Source organism: Pseudophryne corroboree, chromosome 9 (genome assembly GCF_028390025.1).
Source record: "Pseudophryne corroboree isolate aPseCor3 chromosome 9, aPseCor3.hap2, whole genome shotgun sequence".
Lineage (NCBI taxonomy): Eukaryota > Metazoa > Chordata > Amphibia > Anura > Myobatrachidae > Pseudophryne > Pseudophryne corroboree.
The window spans coordinates 2354041-2380565 of NC_086452.1; the positions used below are offsets into that span (position 1 = coordinate 2354041).

General features: G+C 49.0%; 1 protein-coding gene across 1 annotated transcript in view; it reads right to left on the reverse strand.

Moving 5' to 3' along the window:
- Positions 1-26525, reverse strand: part of TUT4 (terminal uridylyl transferase 4) — a 424536-nt gene that overhangs the window by 210913 nt on the left and 187098 nt on the right. The window contains exons 8-12 of the mRNA XM_063938888.1: positions 21916-21985; positions 12453-12579; positions 12213-12332; positions 11260-11442; positions 10987-11161 (exon numbers count right to left, since the gene is read on the reverse strand). Of these exons, the coding sequence (XP_063794958.1) occupies positions 10987-11161; positions 11260-11442; positions 12213-12332; positions 12453-12579; positions 21916-21985 (675 nt within the window). The remainder of the gene's footprint in view (positions 1-10986; positions 11162-11259; positions 11443-12212; positions 12333-12452; positions 12580-21915; positions 21986-26525) is intronic.

The following is a 26525-nucleotide window of genomic DNA, read 5'->3' on the forward strand; positions in this document are numbered from 1 at the left end:
ACACTGAATTGCTCCTTATTCACATTACACCACACCCTATTGCTCTTTATTCACATTAGACGACACAGTAATGCCCTTTCTATACGCAACGCCACTTAGTAGAGCACCTTATACACATAATGCCACACATTAGTAATGCATTTATACACAATTCCACACAGTAATGTCCCTTACACATGAGACACATTATTAATGCCCTTTTACACATAATGTCCCTTACACATATGCCGCACATTAATGCCCTTATACACATAATGACACACATCGTGCTGCCTACACATTTGCTGCACATTATTAGTGCCCCTATATCCATAATGACACACATAGTGCCCCTTTACACATATGTTGAACATTATTAATGCATTTTTACATGACACACACATAATGTTCCTTACACATATTCTGAACACTACTGCACAACCAACCCACTCACATGCACACAGCACTCACACTGCCACTAACACTGTGACCTCTGCCTCTGCTTGGATACAGATGTGTCCTCATAAATCTTAACTCAATGCTATTGTCTGGCACCTTTTTTTGTGAAAATGCATCTTATTTGTATTGATATGTGGCTAGGATGCACAAGCAGCTTCTGCTGATTAAAGTGATATGCAGCATGCCTATATACTGTGTGAGACTGTGTCTGTATCTGCATATGAAATGCTACACACAGAATATAGGCATGCCGCATATCATTTTAATCAGCAGAAGCTGCTGATGCCCCTAGGCATATCAAATGCCCTAGGCAATTGCCTAGTTTGCCTATGCCTATGGCAGGCTCTGTGTGGACCCAGCCAGAGAAATAGGGGACAGACCCACAATAAGGTCCTTTAGAGAGACAGAGAGGGAGTTTGCCAGCTCACACCCAGCGCCACTGCGGTCTGAAATATTAATAATGTCCCAGACCTGTAAGTGCTTTCTGCATCACACTGGCACCAAATTAATGTGCCCCCCGCTGTCTTGCACCCTGTTACGTGTATACAGCGGTGAAGGGAGTCCGGGAGCAGCGTCTCTGCAGCAAGCTGTGGAGAAAATGACGCTGGTTAGAGCTGAGGAACTAAGCTCCGCCCCCTCGATGGCGCGCTTCAGTCCCGCTAATTTTTATACTGGCGGGGGTCTGTATATACTGCCCATGCAGTATCTATGCGTGCCAGTGAACTTTTATGAGGTAATTATTGCTGCCCAGGGTGCCTTCCCTGCGCCCTGCACCCTTTCTGTGCCTCGTGTGTGTGTGTGGGAGCAATGGCGCGCAGCGCGACCGCTGTGCGGTACCTCACGAAGATCTGAAGTCTTCTGCCGCCTTTGAAGTCTTCTTGCTTCTCATACTCAGCCGGCTTCTATTCCAGTAGCCTAAGAAGCAGAGCCTATCAGTAAAGCAGGTCTGCTTCTCTCCCCTCAGTCTCACGGTGCAGGGAGCCTGTTGCCAGCAGTGCTTCATGAAAATAAAAAACCTAACAAAGTCTTTTTCCAGAGAAACTCAGTAGAGCTCCCCTAGTGTGCGACCAGTCTCCTCTGGGCACAGAATCTAACTGAGGTATGGAGGAGGGGCATAGAGGGAGGAGCCAGTTCACGCCCGTTAAAAGGTCTTAAAGTGCCATGTCTCCTGCGGAGCCCGTCTATACCCCATGGTCCTTACGGAGTCCCCAGCATCCTCTAGGACGTAAGAGAAATATAATGTCTGTTCTGCATTGGCACATCTTGCTCACAGGACACAGTCTGCCGTAGGGAATGTTTGGTGTTATTCACGTTGTTCATTAATTTGAAGAAAATGTAAAAAAAGCAGACGACAAAGAAACAACCTGTTTTCACCCTTGTTTGCAAAGTATTTTATATTGTTAATAGCGTAATGAATGAGAAATGATAGCAGCGTACACGCTCTGTGAGCAGAGATTGGGAACCTCTGCGCTTGTGAGTAGGTATACAGCCTCGGCCCCTCACAGAACATTTCCTGCAGCCTTATATTATATGTAACAGCCTGGAGCCATCAGGTCTATGTTCTTACCCACAATACCTGGCTGCAGGACTCTAAACGTATACTGTGGTTTTATAGAAGAAGAGCCTGCTGCCTAGCTTAGCAGAGGGCATATAACTAAGCCACACTGCAGCTTATATAGCAAAATGCACTTTGCTCTCCGCAGCATAACGGTCACTAATCAGACCAGAGATCTATAAGATGAACGGATTGCGTAGCCAGATTTATCTGGGTGAGAAACCACTAGTAGAACAGCCACTAAATCTGAATAGGCAGAAATTAAAAGGCATCTGTGACTGATATGTGTGATCCTAACAATGTCAGAAAATGTGTAGTGCAGACTCCCCTAGCTCCTGTAGTCTTCCAGGAGATGCTCGGTCACTAACTCTAACCCTGTAGTCTTCCAGGAGATGCTCGGTCACTAACTCTAACCCTGTAGTCTTCCAGGAGACGCTCGGTCACTAACTCTAACCCTAATGTCTTCCAGGAGATGCTAGGTCACTAACCCTAACCCTGTAGTCTTCCAGGAGATGCTCGGTCACTAACCCTAACCCTGTAGTCTTCCAGGAGATGCTCGGTCACTAACCCTAAACCTGTAGTCTTCCAGGAGACACTAGGTCACTAACCCTAACCCTGTAGTCTTCCAGGAGATGCTAGGTCACTAACCCTAACCCTAATGTCTTCCAGGAGACGCTCGGTCACTAACTCTAACCCTGTAGTCTTCCAGGAGACACTAGGTCACTAACCCTAACCCTGTAGTCTTCCAGGAGACACTAGGTCACTAACCCTAACCCTGTAGTCTTCCAGGAGACGCTCGGTCACTAACCCTAACCCTGTAGTCTTCCAGGAGATGCTAGGTCACTAACCCTAACCCTGTAGTCTTCCAGGAGATGCTAGGTCACTAACCCTAACCCTGTAGTCTTCCAGGAGACGCTCGGTCACTAACCCTAACCCTGTAGTCTTCCAGGAGACACTAGGTCACTAACCCTAACCCTGTAGTCTTCCAGGAGACGCTCGGTCACTAACCCTAACCCTGTAGTCTTCCAGGAGATGCTAGGTCACTAACCCTAACCCTGTAGTCTTCCAGGAGATGCTAGGTCACTAACCCTAACCCTGTAGTCTTCCAGGAGATGCTCGGTCACTAACCCTAACCCTGTAGTCTTCCAGGAGACACTAGGTCACTAACCCTAACCCTGTAGTCTTCCAGGAGACACTAGGTCACTAACCCTAACCCTGTAGTCTTCCAGGAGACGCTAGGTCACTAACCCTAACCCTGTAGTCTTCCAGGAGATGCTAGGTCACTAACCCTAACTCTGTAGTCTTCCAGGAGATGCTAGGTCACTAACCCTAACCCTGTAGTCTTCCAGGAGATGCTAGGTCACTAACCCTAACTCTGTAGTCTTCCAGGAGATGCTAGGTCACTAACCCTAACCCTGTAGTCTTCCAGGAGATGCTAGGTCACTAACCCTAACCCTGTAGTCTTCCAGGAGATGCTAGGTCACTAACCCTAACCCTGTAGTCTTCCAGGAGACACTAGGTCACTAACCCTAACCCTGTAGTCTTCCAGGAGACACTAGGTCACTAACCCTAACCCTGTAGTCTTCCAGGAGACACTAGGTCACTAACCCTAACCCTGTAGTCTTCCAGGAGACACTAGGTCACTAACCCTAACCCTGTAGTCTTCCAGGAGATGCTAGGTCACTAACCCTAACCCTGTAGTCTTCCAGGAGACACTAGGTCACTAACCCTAACCCTGTAGTCTTCCAGGAGATGCTAGGTCACTAACCCTAACTCTGTAGTCTTCCAGGAGACGCTAGGTCACTAACCCTAACCCTGTAGTCTTCCAGGAGATGCTAGGTCACTAACCCTAACCCTGTAGTCTTCCAGGAGACGCTCGGTCACTAACCCTAACCCTGTAGTCTTCCAGGAGACGCTCGGTCACTAACCCTAACCCTGTAGTCTTCCAGGAGACGCTCGGTCACTAACCCTAACCCTGTAGTCTTCCAGGAGACGCTCGGTCACTAACCCTAACCCTGTAGTCTTCCAGGAGACACTAGGTCACTAACCCTAGCTCCTGTAGTCTTCCATGAGATGCTAGGTCACTAACCCTAACCCTGTAGTCTTCCAGGAGACGCTCTGTCACTAACCCTAACCCTGTAGTCTTCCAGGAGACACTAGGTCACTAACCCTAACCCTGTAGTCTTCCAGGAGACACTAGGTCACTAACCCTAACCCTGTAGTCTTCCAGGAGACACTAGGTCACTAACCCTAACCCTGTAGTCTTCCAGGAGACACTAGGTCACTAACCCTAACCCTGTAGTCTTCCAGGAGACACTAGGTCACTAACCCTAACCTTGTAGTCTTCCAGGAGATGCTAGGTCACTAACCCTAACCCTGTAGTCTTCCAGGAGACACTAGGTCACTAACCCTAACCCTGTAGTCTTCCAGGAGATGCTAGGTCACTAACCCTAACCCTGTAGTCTTCCAGGAGACACTAGGTCACTAACCCTAACCCTGTAGTCTTCCAGGAGACACTAGGTCACTAACCCTAGCTCCTGTAGTCTTCCAGGAGACACTAGGTCACTAACCCTAACCCTGTAGTCTTCCAGGAGATGCTAGGTCACTAACCCTAACCCTGTAGTCTTCCAGGAGATGCTAGGTCACTAACCCTAACCCTAATGTCTTCCAGGAGATGCTAGGTCACTAACCCTAACTCCTGTAGTCTTCCAGGAGACACTAGGTCACTAACCCTAACCCTGTAGTCTTCCAGGAGATGCTAGGTCACTAACCCTAACCCTGTAGTCTTCCAGGAGATGCTCGGTCACTAACCCTAACCCTGTAGTCTTCCAGGAGACGCTAGGTCACTAACCCTAACCCTGTAGTCTTCCAGGAGACACTAGGTCACTAACCCTAACCCTGTAGTCTTCCAGGAGACACTAGGTCACTAACCCTAACCTTGTAGTCTTCCAGGAGATGCTAGGTCACTAACCCTAACCCTGTAGTCTTCCAGGAGACACTAGGTCACTAACCCTAACCCTGTAGTCTTCCAGGAGACACTAGGTCACTAACCCTAACCCTGTAGTCTTCCAGGAGACACTAGGTCACTAACCCTAACCCTGTAGTCTTCCAGGAGACACTAGGTCACTAACCCTAGCTCCTGTAGTCTTCCAGAAGACACTAGGTCACTAACCCTAACCCTGTAGTCTTCCAGGAGATGCTAGGTCACTAACCCTAACCCTGTAGTCTTCCAGGAGATGCTAGGTCACTAACCCTAACCCTAATGTCTTCCAGGAGATGCTAGGTCACTAACCCTAACTCCTGTAGTCTTCCAGGAGACACTAGGTCACTAACCCTAACCCTGTAGTCTTCCAGGAGATGCTAGGTCACTAACCCTAACCCTGTAGTCTTCCAGGAGATGCTCGGTCACTAACCCTAACCCTGTAGTCTTCCAGGAGACGCTAGGTCACTAACCCTAACCCTGTAGTCTTCCAGGAGACGCTTGGTCACTAACCCTAACCCTGTAGTCTTCCAGGAGATGCTAGTTCACTAACCCTAACCCTGTAGTCTTCCAGGAGATGCTAGGTCACTAACCCTAACCCTGTAGTCTTCCAGGAGATGCTAGGTCACTAACCCTAACCCTGTAGTCTTCCAGGAGATGCTCGGTCACTAACCCTAACCCTGTAGTCTTCCAGGAGACACTAGGTCACTAACCCTAACCCTGTAGTCTTCCAGGAGACGCTAGGTCACTAACCCTAACCCTGTAGTCTTCCAGGAGACGCTAGGTCACTAACCCTAACTCTGTAGTCTTCCAGGAGATGCTAGGTCACTAACCCTAACCCTGTAGTCTTCCAGGAGATGCTAGGTCACTAACCCTAACTCTGTAGTCTTCCAGGAGATGCTAGGTCACTAACCCTAACCCTGTAGTCTTCCAGGAGATGCTAGGTCACTAACCCTAACCCTGTAGTCTTCCAGGAGACGCTCTGTCACTAACCCTAACCCTGTAGTCTTCCAGGAGACACTAGGTCACTAACCCTAACCCTGTAGTCTTCCAGGAGACACTAGGTCACTAACCCTAACCCTGTAGTCTTCCAGGAGACACTAGGTCACTAACCCTAACCCTGTAGTCTTCCAGGAGACACTAGGTCACTAACCCTAACCCTGTAGTCTTCCAGGAGACACTAGGTCACTAACCCTAACCCTGTAGTCTTCCAGGAGACACTAGGTCACTAACCCTAACCCTGTAGTCTTCCAGGAGATGCTAGGTCACTAACCCTAACTCTGTAGTCTTCCAGGAGACGCTAGGTCACTAACCCTAACCCTGTAGTCTTCCAGGAGATGCTAGGTCACTAACCCTAACCCTGTAGTCTTCCAGGAGACCCTAGGTCACTAACCCTAACCCTGTAGTCTTCCAGGAGACGCTCGGTCACTAACCCTAACCCTGTAGTCTTCCAGGAGACGCTCGGTCACTAACCCTAACCCTGTAGTCTTCCAGGAGACGCTCGGTCACTAACCCTAACGTCTTCCAGGAGACACTAGGTCACTAACCCTAGCTCCTGTAGTCTTCCATGAGATGCTAGGTCACTAACCCTAACCCTGTAGTCTTCCAGGAGATGCTAGGTCACTAACCCTAACCCTGTAGTCTTCCAGGAGACGCTCTGTCACTAACCCTAACCCTGTAGTCTTCCAGGAGACACTAGGTCACTAACCCTAACCCTGTAGTCTTCCAGGAGACACTAGGTCACTAACCCTAACCCTGTAGTCTTCCAGGAGACACTAGGTCACTAACCCTAACCCTGTAGTCTTCCAGGAGACACTAGGTCACTAACCCTAACCTTGTAGTCTTCCAGGAGATGCTAGGTCACTAACCCTAACCCTGTAGTCTTCCAGGAGACACTAGGTCACTAACCCTAACCCTGTAGTCTTCCAGGAGACACTAGGTCACTAACCCTAGCTCCTGTAGTCTTCCAGGAGACACTAGGTCACTAACCCTAACCCTGTAGTCTTCCAGGAGATGCTAGGTCACTAACCCTAACCCTGTAGTCTTCCAGGAGATGCTAGGTCACTAACCCTAACCCTAATGTCTTCCAGGAGATGCTAGGTCACTAACCCTAACTCCTGTAGTCTTCCAGGAGACACTAGGTCACTAACCCTAACCCTGTAGTCTTCCAGGAGATGCTCGGTCACTAACCCTAACCCTGTAGTCTTCCAGGAGATGCTCGGTCACTAACCCTAACCCTGTAGTCTTCCAGGAGATGCTAGGTCACTCCGGGTGGTTCTTTACTGAACAAATCTGATGGCAACTATTCTGACAAGTTCCTAAAACGATACATACATTTGTGAATGTCACTAATAATGCTCTACCATAGACCCTCTGTGCTTAACTGTACTAGTAAAAAGGGGATCTATGGTAGACTTACCATAGTTAAATCTATTTCTGCGAGGTACACTGGGTTCCACAGTGAATACATTGGGGTATAGCGTTGGATCTCGATCCAGAGGCACCAACAGGCTAAAGCTTTGACTGTTCCCAGGATGCATTGCATGGCCTCCTCTATATCCCCGCCTCCGGATACTGGAGCTCAGTTTTGTTAACCAGTCCAATGCAGTAGCAGGTAAAAGAGATGGAAGATGTTAGTCACATAGAACCACGTTCTCACGACAGGAGAAGAGAACAGCGGCTAATGCCATACAAACCCAAAGAAGCTAAGTGCGTCAGGGTGGGCGCTCTGCGGAATTCAGTGTACCTCACAGAAAGAGATTTAACAATGGTAAGTCTTACCATAAATCTCTTTTTCTGCAGCGGGGTGCACTGGTACTCCACAGGGAATACTGTACATCGGGGATGTCCTAAAGCAGTTCCTCATGGGAGGGGACGCACTGTAGCGGGCAAAGAACCCGGAAGCATCAAAGGCATAAAACCTAATGAACGTGTTCACGGAGGACCACGTAGCCGCCTTGCACAATTGTTCAGCGGACGCGCCTCGACGGGCCACCCAAGAAGGTCCAACAGACCGAGTAGAATGGGCTTTGATAGCAGCAGGAGCTGGAAGGCCAACTTGTGCATATACTTGTGCAATCACCATTCTAATCCATCTGGCCAAGGTTTGCTTATTCTCAGGCCAGCCACATTAGCAAAAACCAAAAAGTACAAAAAAGGGTATCGGACCTCCTGAGAGAGGAAGTCCTCTCCACGTAAATACGGAGAGCCCGTACCACATCCAAAGACCTCTCTTTGGAGGACAAACCAGAAGAGATAACGGTCGGAACCACAATCTCTTGGTTAAGATGGAAAGATCACACCACCTTAAGTAGATAATTGGGACGAGTTCTAAGAACTGCCGGGTCACGGTGAAAAATCAGAAAGGGTGGACGACAGGAAAAAGCGCCTAATTCCGACACCCTCCTAGCAGAGGCAATAGTCAGTAGAAACACGACCTTAAGCGCAAGACGTTTAAGGTCCACAGACTCAAGAGTAGGCATTCCCAACTTCGGTCCACAAGGCACACTAACAGTCCAGTTTTTTGTGATAGCCATGCTTGAGCACAGGTGAATTAATTAGTACCTCAGTTATTTTGATTTTACCGTCTGTGCTGAAGCCTGGATATCATGAAAACCTGCACTGTTGGTGTGCCTTGAGGTTGGGAATGCCTGCTCAAGAGGTTCAAATGGAGACCCTTGTAGGGCATTCAAGACAACAGACAGATCCCATGGAGCCACAGGAGGGACATAGGGAGGCTGAATCCATAAAACACCCTGAGTGAAAGTATGAACGTCAGGAATAGATGCAATCTTTCTCTGAAACCACACCGACAAGGCAGAAATATCAACCTTGGGGAGGCCAGACGAAGGCCTAAGTCTAAGCCTTGTTGCAGAAAGGCCAAAAGTCTAGAAGTTCTGAATTTGTATGCATTGTAATTCTTAGCAGCACACCAGGTGAAGTAAGAATTCCAGACCCTGTAATAAATCCATGCAGAAACCGGTTTGCGGGCCTTTAGCACAGTTTGGAAAACCGCCTCGGAGATTCCTTTAGCCCTCAGGAGTGAAGCTTCAAGAGCCACGCCGTCAAAGCCAGTCTGGCCAGGTCCGGGAAACACAGGGGTGAACGAGGTCCGGTCATTGAGGAAGTAGAAGAGGACGCTCTGTCGATAGACTCTGCAGGTCTAAGAACCAATGCCGTCTGGGCCATGCTGGAGGGACTAGAAGTAGTATTCCTCCTTGTTTGAACTTCCGTAGTACCCTGGGCAGGAGTGACACTGGAGGGAACACGTATGGCAGCCGAAAGTTCCATGGAATTGCCAGTACGTCCACGAATGCTGCCTGAGGATCCCTTGTCCTTGACCCGAAGACCGGAACTTGTGATTGTGTCGAGACGCCATAGAGTCTACATCTGGTAGGCCCCACCTGTCCACGAGGAGCTGAAAGACTTCTGGATGAAGACTCCACTCTCCGGCGTGAACGTCCTGACGACCGAAAAAATCCGCTTCCCAGTTGAGGACTCCAGGAATGAACACTGCCGATATTGCTGGCAGACGGCGTTCCCCCCAACAAAGGATTTTTGACACTTCCATCATTGCCATGCGTCTTCGAGTGCCGCCTTGATGATTTATGTATGCCACCATGGTGGCGTTGTCTAATTGCACTTGAACAGGCCTGTTCTGTACCAGAGGCAGGGCAAGAGTCAAAGCAATGAACACTGCCCGCAATTCCAGAATGGTTATCGGGAGGAGAGATTCCTCCTTGGTCCACCGACCCTGGAGAGAGTGCTGCTCTAGCACCGTGCACCAACCCCGCAGACTGGCATCCGTAGTCAGCAGGATCCAGAAGGGACGGCCCCTGCTCAACAGTTGGTCCTGTAGTCACCAGCTGTGACAGACGAACCTCCGGAGTCAAAGAGATCATTTGATACCTGATCCGATGATGCAGGCCGTCCCATTTGGAAAGGATTAACCTCTGCAGAGGGCGGGAATGAAATTGAGAGTACTCTACCATGTCGAAAGCCGACACCATGAGACCTAGTACTTGCACTGCCGAGTGCATCGACACTCTTGGGCGAGAAAGGCAGTATCTGATCCTGTCCTGAAGTTTCAGGACTTTCTCTGGAGACAGAAACAGTCTTTGGCTGTGTGCGTCTAGCAGTGCCCCCAGGTGCACCATTCTCTAATCAGGGACCAGTGAGGATTTCTTCCAGTTGATGAGCCACCCGTGGGCTTGTAGGAATTTCACCGTCAGTTCCAGATGACCGAGGAGAACCTCTTGGGAGTTCGCCAGGATCCGCAAGTCGTCCAGATACAGCAGGATCATGATTCCCTGACCGCGAAGAAAAGCTGTCATCATGGCCATGAACTTGGTGAAGATCCAAGGGGTCGTGGCCAGTCCAAATGGCAGAGCCTGGATTTGATATTGTAGGCTGCCAATAGCAAACCGCAGATGTTGATGCGATATGGCAATAGGTATACTGTATGTAGGTAAGCATTCAGTATGTCCAGAGATACCATATAGTCTTCGGGTACCATGGCCAGTATAATAGAGCACAGAGTTTCCAGGACACGCTTACAAATTTGTTCAAAGATTTGAGGTTGAGTATAGTCCGGAAGGACCCATTGGGTTTCGGAACTAGAAACAGGGTCGAATACTATCCCCTGCCTTTCCGGTGGTGTGCCTGAAGACCGGTGCGCATCCGCTGCAAGTACCCGGGAACCCGTCCGCAGGAGTATGCAGCGCTGCTGGGGAGGTGATGGAGCCGCAGCACAGTATGTCATAATGACATAAACAGTGCTGCGGTCCTTGAAGTCTTCTTAAAAAGCTCTTTTCAGGCCTGCCTAGCGCAGTCCCACCTGTTAGTGACCTGGGGTTATAGAGGAGGCGGCACTGTGCATCCTGGGAACAGTCAAAGCTTTAGCCTGTTGGTGCCTCTGGATCAAGATCCAACTCTACACCCCGATGTATTCCCTGTGGAATCCCAGTGTACCCCGCTGCAAAAAGACAGTAGAGTGGAGGGGGTTAAATCTTACCCTCAATGGCTATTCGCCTCTTTGGCCAGTTCTTGCTCTCCCTGCTTAGAAGGCTTTGTACTCGCACACTGATCACATATTCCTCCATTGCAAACTCCAATGTGTAAAATTTAAGCAACTCCAGCCACAGTTGACCAAGGGACACCTGGTGGGGAGGCTCTAGCACCAAGCGGCACTGTAAGAAGGAAAAGAGAGCGCCATTGTAACATTGCTGGTAATTTGGTGACCATATACATACATTCCTCAGCCCCCTTTGTGCAGCAGAGAACAGACCTTTCCGTGCCTCTGCTTGTGTTTCCGGCTCTCTGCTTTGCATCCTGCTGCTCTTCCCCTTCCATCTACTCCTGAGCTCTTGTTGTCATTGCTGACCGGTCGGTATTCCCACTCCACATGATGCTCCTCGTACACACCCTTCAGATGGTAATCATCCAGCCTCTTTGATTCAAAGCCTTCTATCTATTGTTGAAGAGAAAGAGGCAGAGGAGAAAGCGGATAACTGCACAGGTGGTGCACATGGGGATAACTGCACGGGTGGTGCACATGGGGATAACTGCACGGGTGGTGCACATGGGGATAACTGCACGGGTGGTGCACATGGGGATAACTGCACGGGTGGTGCACATGGGGATAACTGCACGGGTGGTGCACATGGGGATAACTGCACGGGTGGTGCACCTGGGGATAACTGCACGGGTGGTGCAATTGGGGATAACTGCACAGGTGGTGCAATTGGGGATAACTGCACGGGTGGTGCACCCGGGGATAACTGTATGGGTGGTGCACCCGGGGATAACTGTACAGGTGGTGCACCTGGGGATAACTGTACGGGTGGGGCACCTAGGGATAACTGTACGGGTGGTGCACCTGGGGATAACTGTACGGGTGGTGCACCTGGGGATAACTGTACGGGTGGTGCACCTGGGGATAACTGTACGGGTGGTGCACCTGGGGATAACTGTACGGGTGGTGCACCTGGGGATAACTGTACGGGTGGTGCACCTGGGGATAACTGTACTGGTGGTGCACATGGGGATAACTGTACAGGTGGTGCACATGGGGATAACTGTACAGATACACAGACATCTGTTTCCATGATTACAGGACTGCTATAATCCAAGTCTCTGGATTACACTTCTTACATTACACGTGCCAATGACTGTATGCAATACAACAACACATTGGTATGCAATTCATCTCTTATGGCTGAACCAGTATTGTCTGCTTACCCAGGACCCCAGATACGCTGGCAGGATTGCTGGCTGTCTTTTCTGCAGAAAAAATACCACCATTAAGGCAAAGGAGTAAGATGGTATGCCGCCCTCTTCCTGGCAGTCTATGTGACATAGCTGGAAGAGAGAGAGAGCAATGATGTATTACATGACATCCACTGTGCGATATGTGCGACTACAGATCTGGATAAAAGAACATCGATTCCATGATGAACATTATAAGAAGATAGTTCTCACCCTGGCCCAATAGCGGAACGCCAACACCAAGGAAATTAGAGCAGGCTCAAGCCTAGCAACTGCTGCAAGTAACTGGGTGGTAAGGCACGCCGTGTCATTTCCAGCGCTCACTTTACACGTCAATCCACTGGAAAATAAACAGAGGTCAGAAAGGTCACATACAGCGTACTGACTGCGGCATGGCGTGGAAAGGTCAGAAAGGTCACATACAGCATACTGACTGCGGCATGGCGTGGAAAGGTCAGAAAGGTCACATACAGCGTACTGACTGCGGCATGACGTGGAAAGGTTACATTCAGCGTACTGACTGCAGCATGGCGTGGAAAGGTCACATACAGCGTACTGACTGCAGCATGGCGTGGAAAGGTCACATACAGCGTACTGACTGCGGCATGGCGTGGAAAGGTCAGAAAGGTCACATACAGCGTACTGACTGCGGCATGGCGTAAAAAGGTCAGAAAGGTCACATACAGCGTACTGACTGCGGCATGGCATAGAAAGGTTACATTCAGCGTACTGACTGCATCATGGCGTGGAAAGGTCACATACAGCGTACTGACTGCGGCATGGCGTGGAAAGGATACATTCAGCGTACTGACTGCGGCATGGCGTGGAAAGGTCACATACAGCGTACTGACTGCAGCATGGCGTGGAAAGGTCACATTCAGCGTACTGACTACAGCATGGCGTGGAAAGGTCACATACAGCGTACTGACTGCAGCATGGCGTGGAAAGGTCACATACAGCGTACTGACTGCAGCATGGTGTGGAAAGGTCACATACAGCGTACTGACTGCAGCATGGCGTGGAAAGGTCACATTCAGCGTACTGACTACAGCATGGCGTGGAAAGGTCACATACAGCGTACTGACTGCGGCATGGTGTGGAAAGGTCACATACAGCGTACTGACTGCGGCATGGCGTGGAAAGGTCACATACAGCGTACTGACTGCAGCATGGTGTGGAAAGGTCACATACAGCGTACTGACTGCAGCATGGTGTGGAAAGGTCACATACAGCGTACTGACTGCAGCATGGCGTGGAAAGGTCACATACAGCGTACTGACTGCAGCATGGTGTGGAAAGGTCACATACAGCGTACTGACTGCAGCATGGTGTGGAAAGGTCACATACAGCGTACTGACTGCAGCATGGTGTGGAAAGGTCACATACAGCGTACTGACTGCAGCATGGCGTGGAAAGGTCACATACAGCGTACTGACTGCAGCATGGTGTGGAAAGGTCACATACAGCGTACTGACTGCAGCATGGTGTGGAAAGGTCACATACAGCGTACTGACTGCGGCATGGCGTGTAAAGGTCACATACAGCGTACTGACTGCAGCATGGCGTGGAAAGGTCACATACAGCGTACTGACTGCGGCATGGCGTGGAAAGGTCACATACAGCGTACTGACTGCAGCATGGTGTGGAAAGGTCACATACAGCGTACTGACTGCGGCATGGCGTGGAAAGGTCACATTCAGCGTACTGACTGCGGCATGGCGTGGAAAGGTCACATACAGCGTACTGACTGCGGCATGGTGTGGAAAGGTCACATACAGCGTACTGACTGCAGCATGGTGTGGAAAGGTCACATACAGCGTACTGACTGCGGCATGGTGTGGAAAGGTCACATACAGCGTACTGACTGCAGCATGGCGTGGAAAGGTCACATACAGCGTACTGACTGCAGCATGGTGTGGAAAGGTCACATACAGCGTACTGACTGCAGCATGGCGTGGAAAGGTCACATACAGCGTACTGACTGCAGCATGGTGTGGAAAGGTCACATACAGCGTACTGACTGCAGCATGGTGTGGAAAGGTCACATACAGCGTACTGACTGCGGCATGGCGTGGAAAGGTCACATACAGCGTACTGACTGCGGCATGGCGTGGAAAGGTCACATACAGCGTACTGACTGCAGCATGGTGTGGAAAGGTCACATACAGCGTACTGACTGCAGCATGGTGTGGAAAGGTCACATACAGCGTACTGACTGCAGCATGGCGTGGAAAGGTCACATACAGCGTACTGACTGCGGCATGGTGTGGAAAGGTCACATACAGCGTACTGACTGCGGCATGGCGTGGAAAGGTCACATACAGCGTACTGACTGCAGCATGGCATAGAAAGGTCACATACAGCGTACTGACTGCGGCATGTTGTGGAAAGGTCACATACAGCGTACTGACTGCAGCATGGTGTGGAAAGGTCACATACAGCGTACTGACTGCGGCATGGCGTGGAAAGGTCACATACAGCGTACTGACTGCAGCATGGCATAGAAAGGTCACATACAGCGTACTGACTGCAGCATGGTGTGGAAAGGTCACATACAGCGTACTGACTGCAGCATGGTGTGGAAAGGTCACATACAGCGTACTGACTGCGGCATGGCGTGGAAAGGTCACATACAGCGTACTGACTGCAGCATGGTGTGGAAAGGTCACATACAGCGTACTGACTGCGGCATGGCGTGGAAAGGTCACATACAGCGTACTGACTGCAGCATGGCGTGGAAAGGTCACATACAGCGTACTGACTGCGGCATGGCGTGGAAAGGTCACATACAGCGTACTGACTGCGGCATGGCATAGAAAGGTCACATACAGCGTACTGACTGCAGCATGGCGTGGAAAGGTCACATACAGCGTACTGACTGCGGCATGGTGTGGAAAGGTCACATACAGCGTACTGACTGCAGCATGGTGTGGAAAGGTCACATACAGCGTACTGACTGCAGCATGGCGTGGAAAGGTCACATACAGCGTACTGACTGCAGCATGGCGTGGAAAGGTCACATACAGCGTACTGACTGCGGCATGGCGTGGAAAGGTCACATACAGCGTACTGACTGCGGCATGGCGTGGAAAGGTCACATACAGCGTACTGACTGCAGCATGGCGTGGAAAGGTCACATACAGCGTACTGACTGCGGCATGGCGTGGAAAGGTCACATACAGCGTACTGACTGCGGCATGGCGTGGAAAGGTCACATACAGCGTACTGACTGCGGCATGGCGTGGAAAGGTCACATACAGCGTACTGACTGCAGCATGGTGTGGAAAGGTCACATACAGCGTACTGACTGCGGCATGGTGTGGAAAGGTCACATACAGCGTACTGACTGCAGCATGGCGTGGAAAGGTCACATACAGCGTACTGACTGCGGCATGGTGTGGAAAGGTCACATACAGCGTACTGACTGCAGCATGGTGTGGAAAGGTCACATACAGCGTACTGACTGCAGCATGGTGTGGAAAGGTCACATACAGCGTACTGACTGCAGCATGGTGTGGAAAGGTCACATACAGCGTACTGACTGCAGCATGGTGTGGAAAGGTCACATACAGCGTACTGACTGCAGCATGGTGTGGAAAGGTCACATACAGCGTACTGACTGCAGCATGGTGTGGAAAGGTCACATACAGCGTACTGACTGCGGCATGGTGTGGAAAGGTCACATACAGCGTACTGACTGCAGCATGGCGTGGAAAGGTCACATACAGCGTACTGACTGCAGCATGGTGTGGAAAGGTCACATACAGCGTACTGACTGCAGCATGGTGTGGAAAGGTCACATACAGCGTACTGACTGCAGCATGGTGTGGAAAGGTCACATACAGCGTACTGACTGCAGCATGGTGTGGAAAGGTCACATACAGCGTACTGACTGCGGCATGGTGTGGAAAGGTCACATACAGCGTACTGACTGCAGCATGGCGTGGAAAGGTCACATACAGCGTACTGACTGCAGCATGGCGTGTAAAGGTCACATACAGCGTACTGACTGCGGCATGGCGTGGAAAGGTCACATACAGCGTACTGACTGCGGCATGGCATAGAAAGGTCACATACAGCGTACTGACTGCGGCATGGTGTGGAAAGGTCACATACAGCGTACTGACTGCGGCATGGCATAGAAAGGTCACATACAGCGTACTGACTGCGGCATGGCGTGGAAAGGTCACATACAGCGTACTGACTACAGCATGGTGTGGAAAGGTCACATACAGCGTACTGACTGCAGCATGGTGTGGAAAGGTCACATACAGCGTACTGACTACAGCATGGTGTGGAAAGGTCACATACAGCGTACTGACTGCAGCATGGCATAGAAAGGTCACATACAGCGTACTGACTGCAGCATGGCATAGAAAGGTCACATACAGCGTACTGACTGCGGCATGGCGTGGAAAGGTCACATACAGCGTACTGACTGCGGCATGGCGTGGAAAGGTCACATACAGCGTACTGACTGCGGCATGGCATAGAAAGGTCACATACAGCGTACTGACTGCAGCATGGCGTGGAAAGGTCACATACAGCGTACTGACTGCAGCATGGCGTGTAAAGGTCACATACAGCGTACTGACTGCGGCATGGTGTGGAAAGGTCACATACAGCGTACTGACTGCGGCATGGCATAGAAAGGTCACATACAGCGTACTGACTGCAGCATGGCGTGGAAAGGTCACATACAGCGTACTGACTGCAGCATGGTGTGGAAAGGTCACATACAGCGTACTGACTGCAGCATGTTGTGGAAAGGTCACATACAGCGTACTGACTGCAGCATGGCGTGGAAAGGTCACATACAGCGTACTGACTGCAGCATGGTGTGGAAAGGTCACATACAGCGTACTGACTACAGCATGGTGTGGAAAGGTCACATACAGCGTACTGACTGCAGCATGGTGTGGAAAGGTCACATACAGCGTACTGACTACAGCATGGTGTGGAAAGGTCACATACAGCGTACTGACTGCAGCATGGCGTGGAAAGGTCACATACAGCGTACTGACTGCAGCATGGTGTGGAAAGGTCACATACAGCGTACTGACTGCAGCATGGCGTGGAAAGGTCACATACAGCGTACTGACTGCAGCATGGTGTGGAAAGGTCACATACAGCGTACTGACTGCAGCATGGCGTGGAAAGGTCACATACAGCGTACTGACTGCGGCATGGCATAGAAAGGTCACATACAGCGTACTGACTACAGCATGGTGTGGAAAGGTCACATACAGCGTACTGACTGCAGCATGGCGTGGAAAGGTCACATACAGCGTACTGACTGCGGCATGGCATAGAAAGGTCACATACAGCGTACTGACTGCGGCATGGTGTGGAAAGGTCACATACAGCGTACTGACTGCAGCATGGTGTGGAAAGGTCACATACAGCGTACTGACTGCAGCATGGTGTGGAAAGGTCACATACAGCGTACTGACTGCGGCATGGTGTGGAAAGGTCACATACAGCGTACTGACTGCGGCATGGCATAGAAAGGTCACATACAGCGTACTGACTGCGGCATGGCGTGGAAAGGTCACATACAGCGTACTGACTGCGGCATGGCGTGGAAAGGTCACATACAGCGTACTGACTGCGGCATGGCATAGAAAGGTCACATACAGCGTACTGACTGCGGCATGGCGTGGAAAGGTCACATACAGCGTACTGACTGCGGCATGGCATAGAAAGGTCACATACAGCGTACTGACTGCGGCATGGCGTGGAAAGGTCACATACAGCGTACTGACTGCAGCATGGCGTGGAAAGGTCACATACAGCGTACTGACTGCAGCATGGTGTGGAAAGGTCACATACAGCGTACTGACTGCAGCATGGTGTGGAAAGGTCACATACAGCGTACTGACTGCGGCATGGCGTGGAAAGGTCACATACAGCGTACTGACTGCAGCATGGTGTGGAAAGGTCACATACAGCGTACTGACTGCAGCATGGTGTGGAAAGGTCACATACAGCGTACTGACTGCAGCATGGCGTGGAAAGGTCACATACAGCGTACTGACTGCAGCATGGCGTGGAAAGGTCACATACAGCGTACTGACTGCAGCATGGTGTGGAAAGGTCACATACAGCGTACTGACTGCAGCATGGTGTGGAAAGGTCACATACAGCGTACTGACTGCGGCATGGCGTGGAAAGGTCACATACAGCGTACTGACTGCAGCATGGCGTGGAAAGGTCACATACAGCGTACTGACTACAGCATGGCATAGAAAGGTCACATACAGCGTACTGACTGCGGCATGGCGTGGAAAGGTCACATACAGCGTACTGACTGCGGCATGGCGTGAAAAGGTCACATACAGCGTACTGACTGCAGCATGGCATAGAAAGGTCACATACAGCGTACTGACTACAGCATGGCGTGGAAAGGTCACATACAGCGTACTGACTGCGGCATGGTGTGGAAAGGTCACATACAGCGTACTGACTGCGGCATGGCGTGGAAAGGTCACATACAGCGTACTGACTGCGGCATGGCGTGAAAAGGTCACATACAGCGTACTGACTACAGCATGGCATAGAAAGGTCACATACAGCGTACTGACTACAGCATGGCGTGGAAAGGTCACATACAGCGTACTGACTGCGGCATGGTGTGGAAAGGTCACATACAGCGTACTGACTGCGGCATGGCGTGGAAAGGTCACATACAGCGTACTGACTGCGGCATGGCGTGAAAAGGTCACATACAGCGTACTGACTGCGGCATGGCGTGAAAAGGTCACATACAGCGTACTGACTGCGGCATGGCGTGAAAAGGTCACATACAGCGTACTGACTGCGGCATGGCATAGAAAGGTCACATACAGCGTACTGACTGCAGCATGGTGTGGAAAGGTCACATACAGCGTACTGACTGCAGCATGGTGTGGAAAGGTCACATACAGCGTACTGACTGCAGCATGGTGTGGAAAGGTCACATACAGCGTACTGACTACAGCATGGCGTGGAAAGGTCACATTCAGCGTACTGACTACAGCATGGCGTGGAAAGGTCACATACAGCGTACTGACTGCGGCATGGCGTGGAAAGGTCACATACAGCGTACTGACTGCGGCATGGCGTGGAAAGGTCACATACAGCGTACTGACTGCAGCATGGCGTGGAAAGGTCACATACAGCGTACTGACTGCAGCATGGTGTGGAAAGGTCACATACAGCGTACTGACTGCGGCATGGTGTGGAAAGGTCACATACAGCGTACTGACTGCGGCATGGTGTGGAAAGGTCACATACAGCGTACTGACTGCGGCATGGCATAGAAAGGTCACATACAGCGTACTGACTGCAGCATGGTGTGGAAAGGTCACATACAGCGTACTGACTGCGGCATGGCATAGAAAGGTCACATACAGCGTACTGACTGCGGCATGGTGTGGAAAGGTCACATACAGCGTACTGACGGCAGCATGGCATAGAAAGGTCACATACAGCGTACTGACTGCGGCATGGTGTGGAAAGGTCACATACAGCGTACTGACTGCAGCATGGCATAGAAAGGTCACATACAGCGTACTGACTGCAGCATGGTGTGGAAAGGTCACATACAGCGTACTGACTGCGGCATGGCGTGTAAAGGTCACATACAGCGTACTGACTGCGGCATGGCGTGGAAAGGTCACATACAGCGTACTGACTGCAGCATGGTGTGGAAAGGTCACATACAGCGTACTGACTGCAGCATGGTGTGGAAAGGTCACATACAGCGTACTGACTGCAGCATGGCGTGGAAAGGTCACATACAGCGTACTGACTGCGGCATGGCGTGGAAAGGTCACATACAGCGTACTGACTGCAGCATGGTGTGGAAAGGTCACATACAGCGTACTGACTGCAGCATGGTGTGGAAAGGTCACATACAGCGTACTGACTGCAGCATGGCGTGGAAAGGTCACATACAGCGTACTGACTGCAGCATGGTGTGGAAAGGTCACATACAGCGTACTGACTGCAGCATGGCGTGGAAAGGTCACATACAGCGTACTGACTGCGGCATGGCGTGGAAAGGTCACATACAGCGTACTGACTGCAGCATGGTGTGGAAAGGTCACATACAGCGTACTGACTGCAGCATGGTGTGGAAAGGTCACATACAGCGTACTGACTGCAGCATGGCGTGGAAAGGTCACATACAGCGTACTGACTGCAGCATGACATAGAAAGGTCACATACAGCGTACTGACTGCAGCATGGTGTGGAAAGGTCACATACAGCGTACTGACTGCAGCATGGTGTGGAAAGGTCACATACAGCGTACTGACTGCAGCATGGTGTGGAAAGGTCACATACAGCGTACTGACTGCAGCATGGTGTGGAAAGGTCACATACAGCGTACTGACTGCGGCATGGTGTGGAAAGGTCACATACAGCGTACTGACTGCAGCATGGCGTGGAAAGGTCACATACAGCGTACTGACTGCGGCATGGCGTGGAAAGGTCACATACAGCGTACTGACTGCGGCATGGCGTGGAAAGGTCACATACAGCGTACTGACTGCAGCATGACATAGAAAGGTCACATACAGCGTACTGACTGCAGCATGGTGTGGAAAGGTCACATACAGCGTACTGACTGCGGCATGGCGTGGAAAGGTCACATACAGCGTACTGACTGCAGCATGGCGTGGAAAGGTCACATACAGCGTACTGACTGCGGCATGGCGTGGAAAGGTCACATACAGCGTACTGACTGCAGCATGGCATAGAAAGGTCACATACAGCGTACTGACTGCGGCATGGTGTGGAAAGGTCACATACAGCGTACTGACTGCAGCATGGCGTGGAAAGGTCACATACAGCGTACTGACTGCAGCATGGCGTGGAAAGGTCACATACAGCGTACTGACTGCGGCATGGTGTGGAAAGGTCACATACAGCGTACTGACTGCGGCATGGCGTGGAAAGGTCACATACAGCGTACTGACTGCAGCATGGCGTGGAAAGGTCACATACAGCGTACTGACTGCGGCATGGCGTGGAAAGGTCACATACAGCGTACTGACTGCAGCATGGTGTGGAAAGGTCACATACAGCGTACTGACTGCAGCATGGCGTGGAAAGGTCACATACAGCGTACTGACTGCAGCATGGCGTGGAAAGGTCACATACAGCGTACTGACTGCAGCATGGCGTGGAAAGGTCACATACAGCGTACTGACTGCGGCATGGTGTGGAAAGGTCACATACAGCGTACTGACTGCGGCATGGCGTGGAAAGGTCACATACAGCGTACTGACTGCAGCATGGCGTGGAAAGGTCACATACAGCGTACTGACTGCGGCATGGCGTGGAAAGGTCACATACAGCGTACTGACTGCGGCATGGCGTGTTAACGGATCATTTTGTACTGGCTCAGTATATTTACATCCCATATTATCTTTAGCAGGTCACAATCTTTGTTTCCCCTACTCATGGATTATATTTACGGGTATGTCAGGAAAGGTGAAATATAAAGGTACTGTTCGTGATTATGCTCCAGTCACTGCCTAGTCACCTAACAGGGTGGAAGATGTAGGGGCAGGAATGCCATGGGTAATGTAGCATATTTGGGTCAAGGTGCTCTATATTAACTTCTTCTCCAATAAAACTCAGAATAACGTTCCCATAACATGGACATCCGCTCAGGGAGGTAACATACCTCTTCTTGACTCTGCAGAACACCACAGGAACCTTGGCATGGAAATCAGACTCAACATCTATATACCGAGCTGGATTGCATAAAGAGAGAGAGAAAGCAATAGATGTGAGAAGGGCTGCTGTCCACTTCTGCACAACCCCTTGGTACTGTATATTAACCTTCTACCCACACGTAGCAAACTGGGAACCACCCGTTACTGTATCCTGGAAGCCAGTCGGGAACTGTGTAAATTCAGCATCTTTGAGGAGAAAATAAGAGACTGTCCATAGTTCTACCACAGCGTTATATGGAGAGGAACGTAGCTCAGTGGTGGTTATGTGTACCTGTAACTTCAGGTCTATTCTCCATAAGTCAGCACTCCAGATACGGTCAGTTCCTTACATTGCGACTGTCATACTACAGATGTGTCCTCACATAACTCCCCGCGTCTGTGCTACGTCCTGTGTGACACAACCTGCACCAAGCATGTTTTTCCCTCACAATGGCTAAACTGCACTGATTATTGTGGTGTGCAACACTTATACATCTGTGCGCAAATTAGTCCGAGGGGTACATTTACTAACGCTTATCAAACAGAGAATTGGTGATGTTGCCTGTGGCCGGAGATCCCCCCGACACATGTGTACTGGCGGCCACGGCGCTGAAAAGGTTAACCCTCAGCTGCCCAGCGACATTTTAATGGACAAATTGGTGCTTGGCGCCATGTTCTGTAAATGCATGTTTAATGATGTGTATAACATGTCCTATGTAGTGCTCTGTGCACAGTTGTAGGATTACATGTTTAATGATGTGTATAACATGTCCTATGTAGTGCTCTGTGCACAGTTGTAGGATTGCATGTTTAATGATGTGTATAACATGTCCTATGTAGTGCTCTGTGCACAGTTGTAGGATTACATGTTTAATGATGTGTCTTAACATGTCCTATGTAGTGCTCTGTGCACAGTTGTAGGATTGCATGTTTAATGATGTGTATAACATGTCCTATGTAGTGCTCTGTGCACAGTTGTAGGATTGCATGTTTAATGATGTGTATAACATGTCCTATGTAGTGCTCTGTGCACAGTTGTAGGATTACATGTTTAATGATGTGTATAACATGTCCTATGTAATGCTCTGTGCACAGTTGTAGGATTACATGTTTAATGTGTCTTAACATGTCCTATGTAGTGCTCTGTGCACAGTTGTAGGATTGCATGTTTAATGATGTGTATAACATGTCCTATGTAGTGCTCTGTGCACAGTTGTAGGATTACATGTTTAATGATGTGTATAACATGTCCTATGTAGTGCTCTGTGCACAGTTGTAGGATTACATGTTTAATGATGTGTATAACATGTCATATGTAGTGCTCTGTGCACAGTTGTAGGATTACATGTTTAATGATGTGTATAACATGTCCTATGTAGTGCTCTGTGCACAGTTGTAGGATTACATGTTTAATGATGTGTATAACATGTCCTATGTAGTGCTCTGTGCACAGTTGTAGGATTACATGTTTAATGATGTGTATAACATGTCATATGTAGTGCTCTGTGCACAGTTGTAGGATTGCATGTTTAATGATGTGTATAACATGTCATATGTAGTGCTCTGTGCACAGTTGTAGGATTACATGTTTAATGATGTGTATAACATGTCCTATGTAGTGCTCTGTGCACCGTTGTAGGATTACATGTTTAATGATGTGTATAACATGTCCTATGTAGTGCTCTGTGCACCGTTGTAGGATTACATGTTTAATGATGTGTATAACATGTCCTATGTAGTGCTTTGTGCACAGTTGTAGGATTGCATGTTTAAATGTATTTATATTTAAGATGTGCCTACCTGTATTTTAAAGGGAAAAATGCACTTACTATATATGACTGAATAAGGATCCCCTATCTTCTGAGACTAGGAGATGGGAAACTAATTGCCCTCTCCTAACAGAGCTGGCGACAAAAACCTTTTGATGTTGGACAGTGCGCAGCAGGTAATGGCTGGTAGTGAGAGTTCCTCAGGGAAAGATGTTAATCACTGGGATTTCCTTATTCTATATGTACAGTGGTATGGGGATTGGTATGGGTTTGGAACCTGTATTTATTTATGTAGCTGGTTTAATTGATATACGAATCCTGAATGGTATCTGCAGGAAGGAGGAACATTTGTATTTTGAAGCTATGTGATAAATGTATCAATGGTGAAGTGTAAACTCCCAGGTGGTAGGAATTGGAGTTTAAGTGACACCAAACTTTGTGTGTGACAGAAAGGAGGAAACTGCTTCATGCACTTAAATCCTTTTAAAATGTAATTTATATATATTTTGTAAGTTATCCTGATTGGATGGACAGGACTCAGGGGCGGAACTACACCCTGAGATGCATTGGGGTTTTACTGTATAAAAAAAGAGGAGGCCTGTGAGCTCCAAGTGTGTTATACCAACTACTTTCTGCTGTGACATCTGCTGTATTGCTGGGTCTTTTTTAAGACTATTTTGGGCAAATAAACATTCTGCCTCAAGACGACCGCTTCATCTTGTGACATGCAGGGCTAGGCGAAACCTAGCTCCGTTTTCCGGCTGTCCAGGGTGTAACCAGCGTCTCCAAGCTCCGCCTCCAGCCAGCTACCGTGCTGTGCTTAGGCAAGCAATGATTGGGAATTCATCAAGACCACACAGGTGTGGTAAGACAGAGTGTCAACGCATACAGAGCAGAACCGTGATTCCAGACGCCACGGTAAAGAGGAGCCTGGTGGTGGCGTCGTAGAACCTGCCCACTGCACAGTGGGTGGAGTCAGTAACAGACAGTTACTGACGGTAAGCGGGAACCGGCAAAACTTGGTTTACCCTGCACCAGACTAATTGTATTAAATGACTGAATCTCAAAAAACCAACTAAACAGAAAAAATATATATTAAGCCCAAATGGGCAACTATTCTGACGTTGGAGGTGCTCCCAGGAATAGTGTACCAGATACAAAATGATTTGGTGGGTGTGGAAGAGCCCACATCTTACCAAACAGAAGAAATTCCTATATTTGGAGCACTCTTTTGATGATTAGATATGTGAAAAAGATGAAAACTGTCTATAATTAAAACTTAGCTTTTATTTATCCAATACTTAACTAAAATGAAATAACAGGGGTATACTAGACGTATCAATTGATTATTCCCCTTTTAAACAGTGGTAAAAATATGAATAAATCAAGAAGAGCAAATGTTATCATCTTGAAATTATTTATATATTTTGCTCAAAAATGGGTGATAAGAGAAATGATAGTAATCTATCAAACTTATCCAATAAGCAGCAGTAATCACAGAAATTAATGACAAAAAATGATAGTAATCTATCAAAAATATCCTGTGAGCAGCAGAGATGATATTGGTGATATAAAGTCTATGCAATCAGAAGGTTTATAGATAAATTCTAATTCAATATCTCATATAAGATCACATCTGATAATAGCTGTTTAGATTACACCTAGCAGATAAATGCTGCTATACATGTGAGATCAGCTTCTCCCCATATTTCACAATGTTAATCTGTGTTTTGACATCTCTTCCATGTCAAAAAGAAAGTACTCTCCATGTCTGTTAGAAAATGCATAGTTACAATTAAGTTTTACTGCAACACTCTGTCTCCAAAATGATTCATTTGTATCTTGAATGAAAGGCTAACACACTAATGTTGTTGTTAGGTATAATCTAACAAATGCAAAAAAAGAAAAACCGGAATTGTGCTGGCATGGATAGTAGAAAATTAAAGCGGGAACCCCCTACTTGGCCAGGTCCATTCAGTGACTGGGGGCGGGACGCGTAGCGAAGAGGGCTCTCGTACGGGACCATCCGGTCACATTGCAACCAATCAGATGCTGTCTAGCATTTCTCTATTGCCTATTAGATAGACAGCATGTGATTGGTTGCTATGGGCAACATCACCAATTCTGTTTGAGAAGCTTTAGTAAATGTACCCCTCACATTAATGTCTCACATCAAGGTCCAATGTTCTTTGTCTACGGAGTCAGACTTAGGAGGTATCCAATTATATTGGGTTAGGGTAACCCTAGGGTAACCCGAGCCCTTACATTGGCGATCCGTTTTCAACCAATCAGCTGAAAAAGAACCCGCAATCACAAAGAAATACACTGCTCAAAAAAATAAAGTGAACACTAAAATAACACATCCTAGATCTGAATGAATGAAATATTGTTATTAAATACTTTGTTCTTTACATAGTTGAATGTGCTGACAACAAAATCACACAAAAATTATCAATGGAAATCAAATTTATTAACCCATGGAGGTCTGGATTTGGAGTCACACTCAAAATTAAAGTGGAAAAACACACTACAGGCTGATCCAACTTTGATGTAATGTCCTTAAAACAAGTCAAAATGAGGCTCAGTAGTGTCTGTGGCCTCCGCGTGCCTGTATGACCTCCCTCAACGCCTGGGCATGCTCCTGATGAGGTGGCGGATGGTCTCCTGAGGGATCTCCTCCCAGACCTGGACTAAAGCATTCGCCAACTCCAAGACAGTCTGTGGTGCAACGTGGCGTTGGTGGATGGAGCGAGACATGATGTCCCAGATGTGCTTAATTGGATTCAGGTCTGGGGAACGGGCGGGCCAGT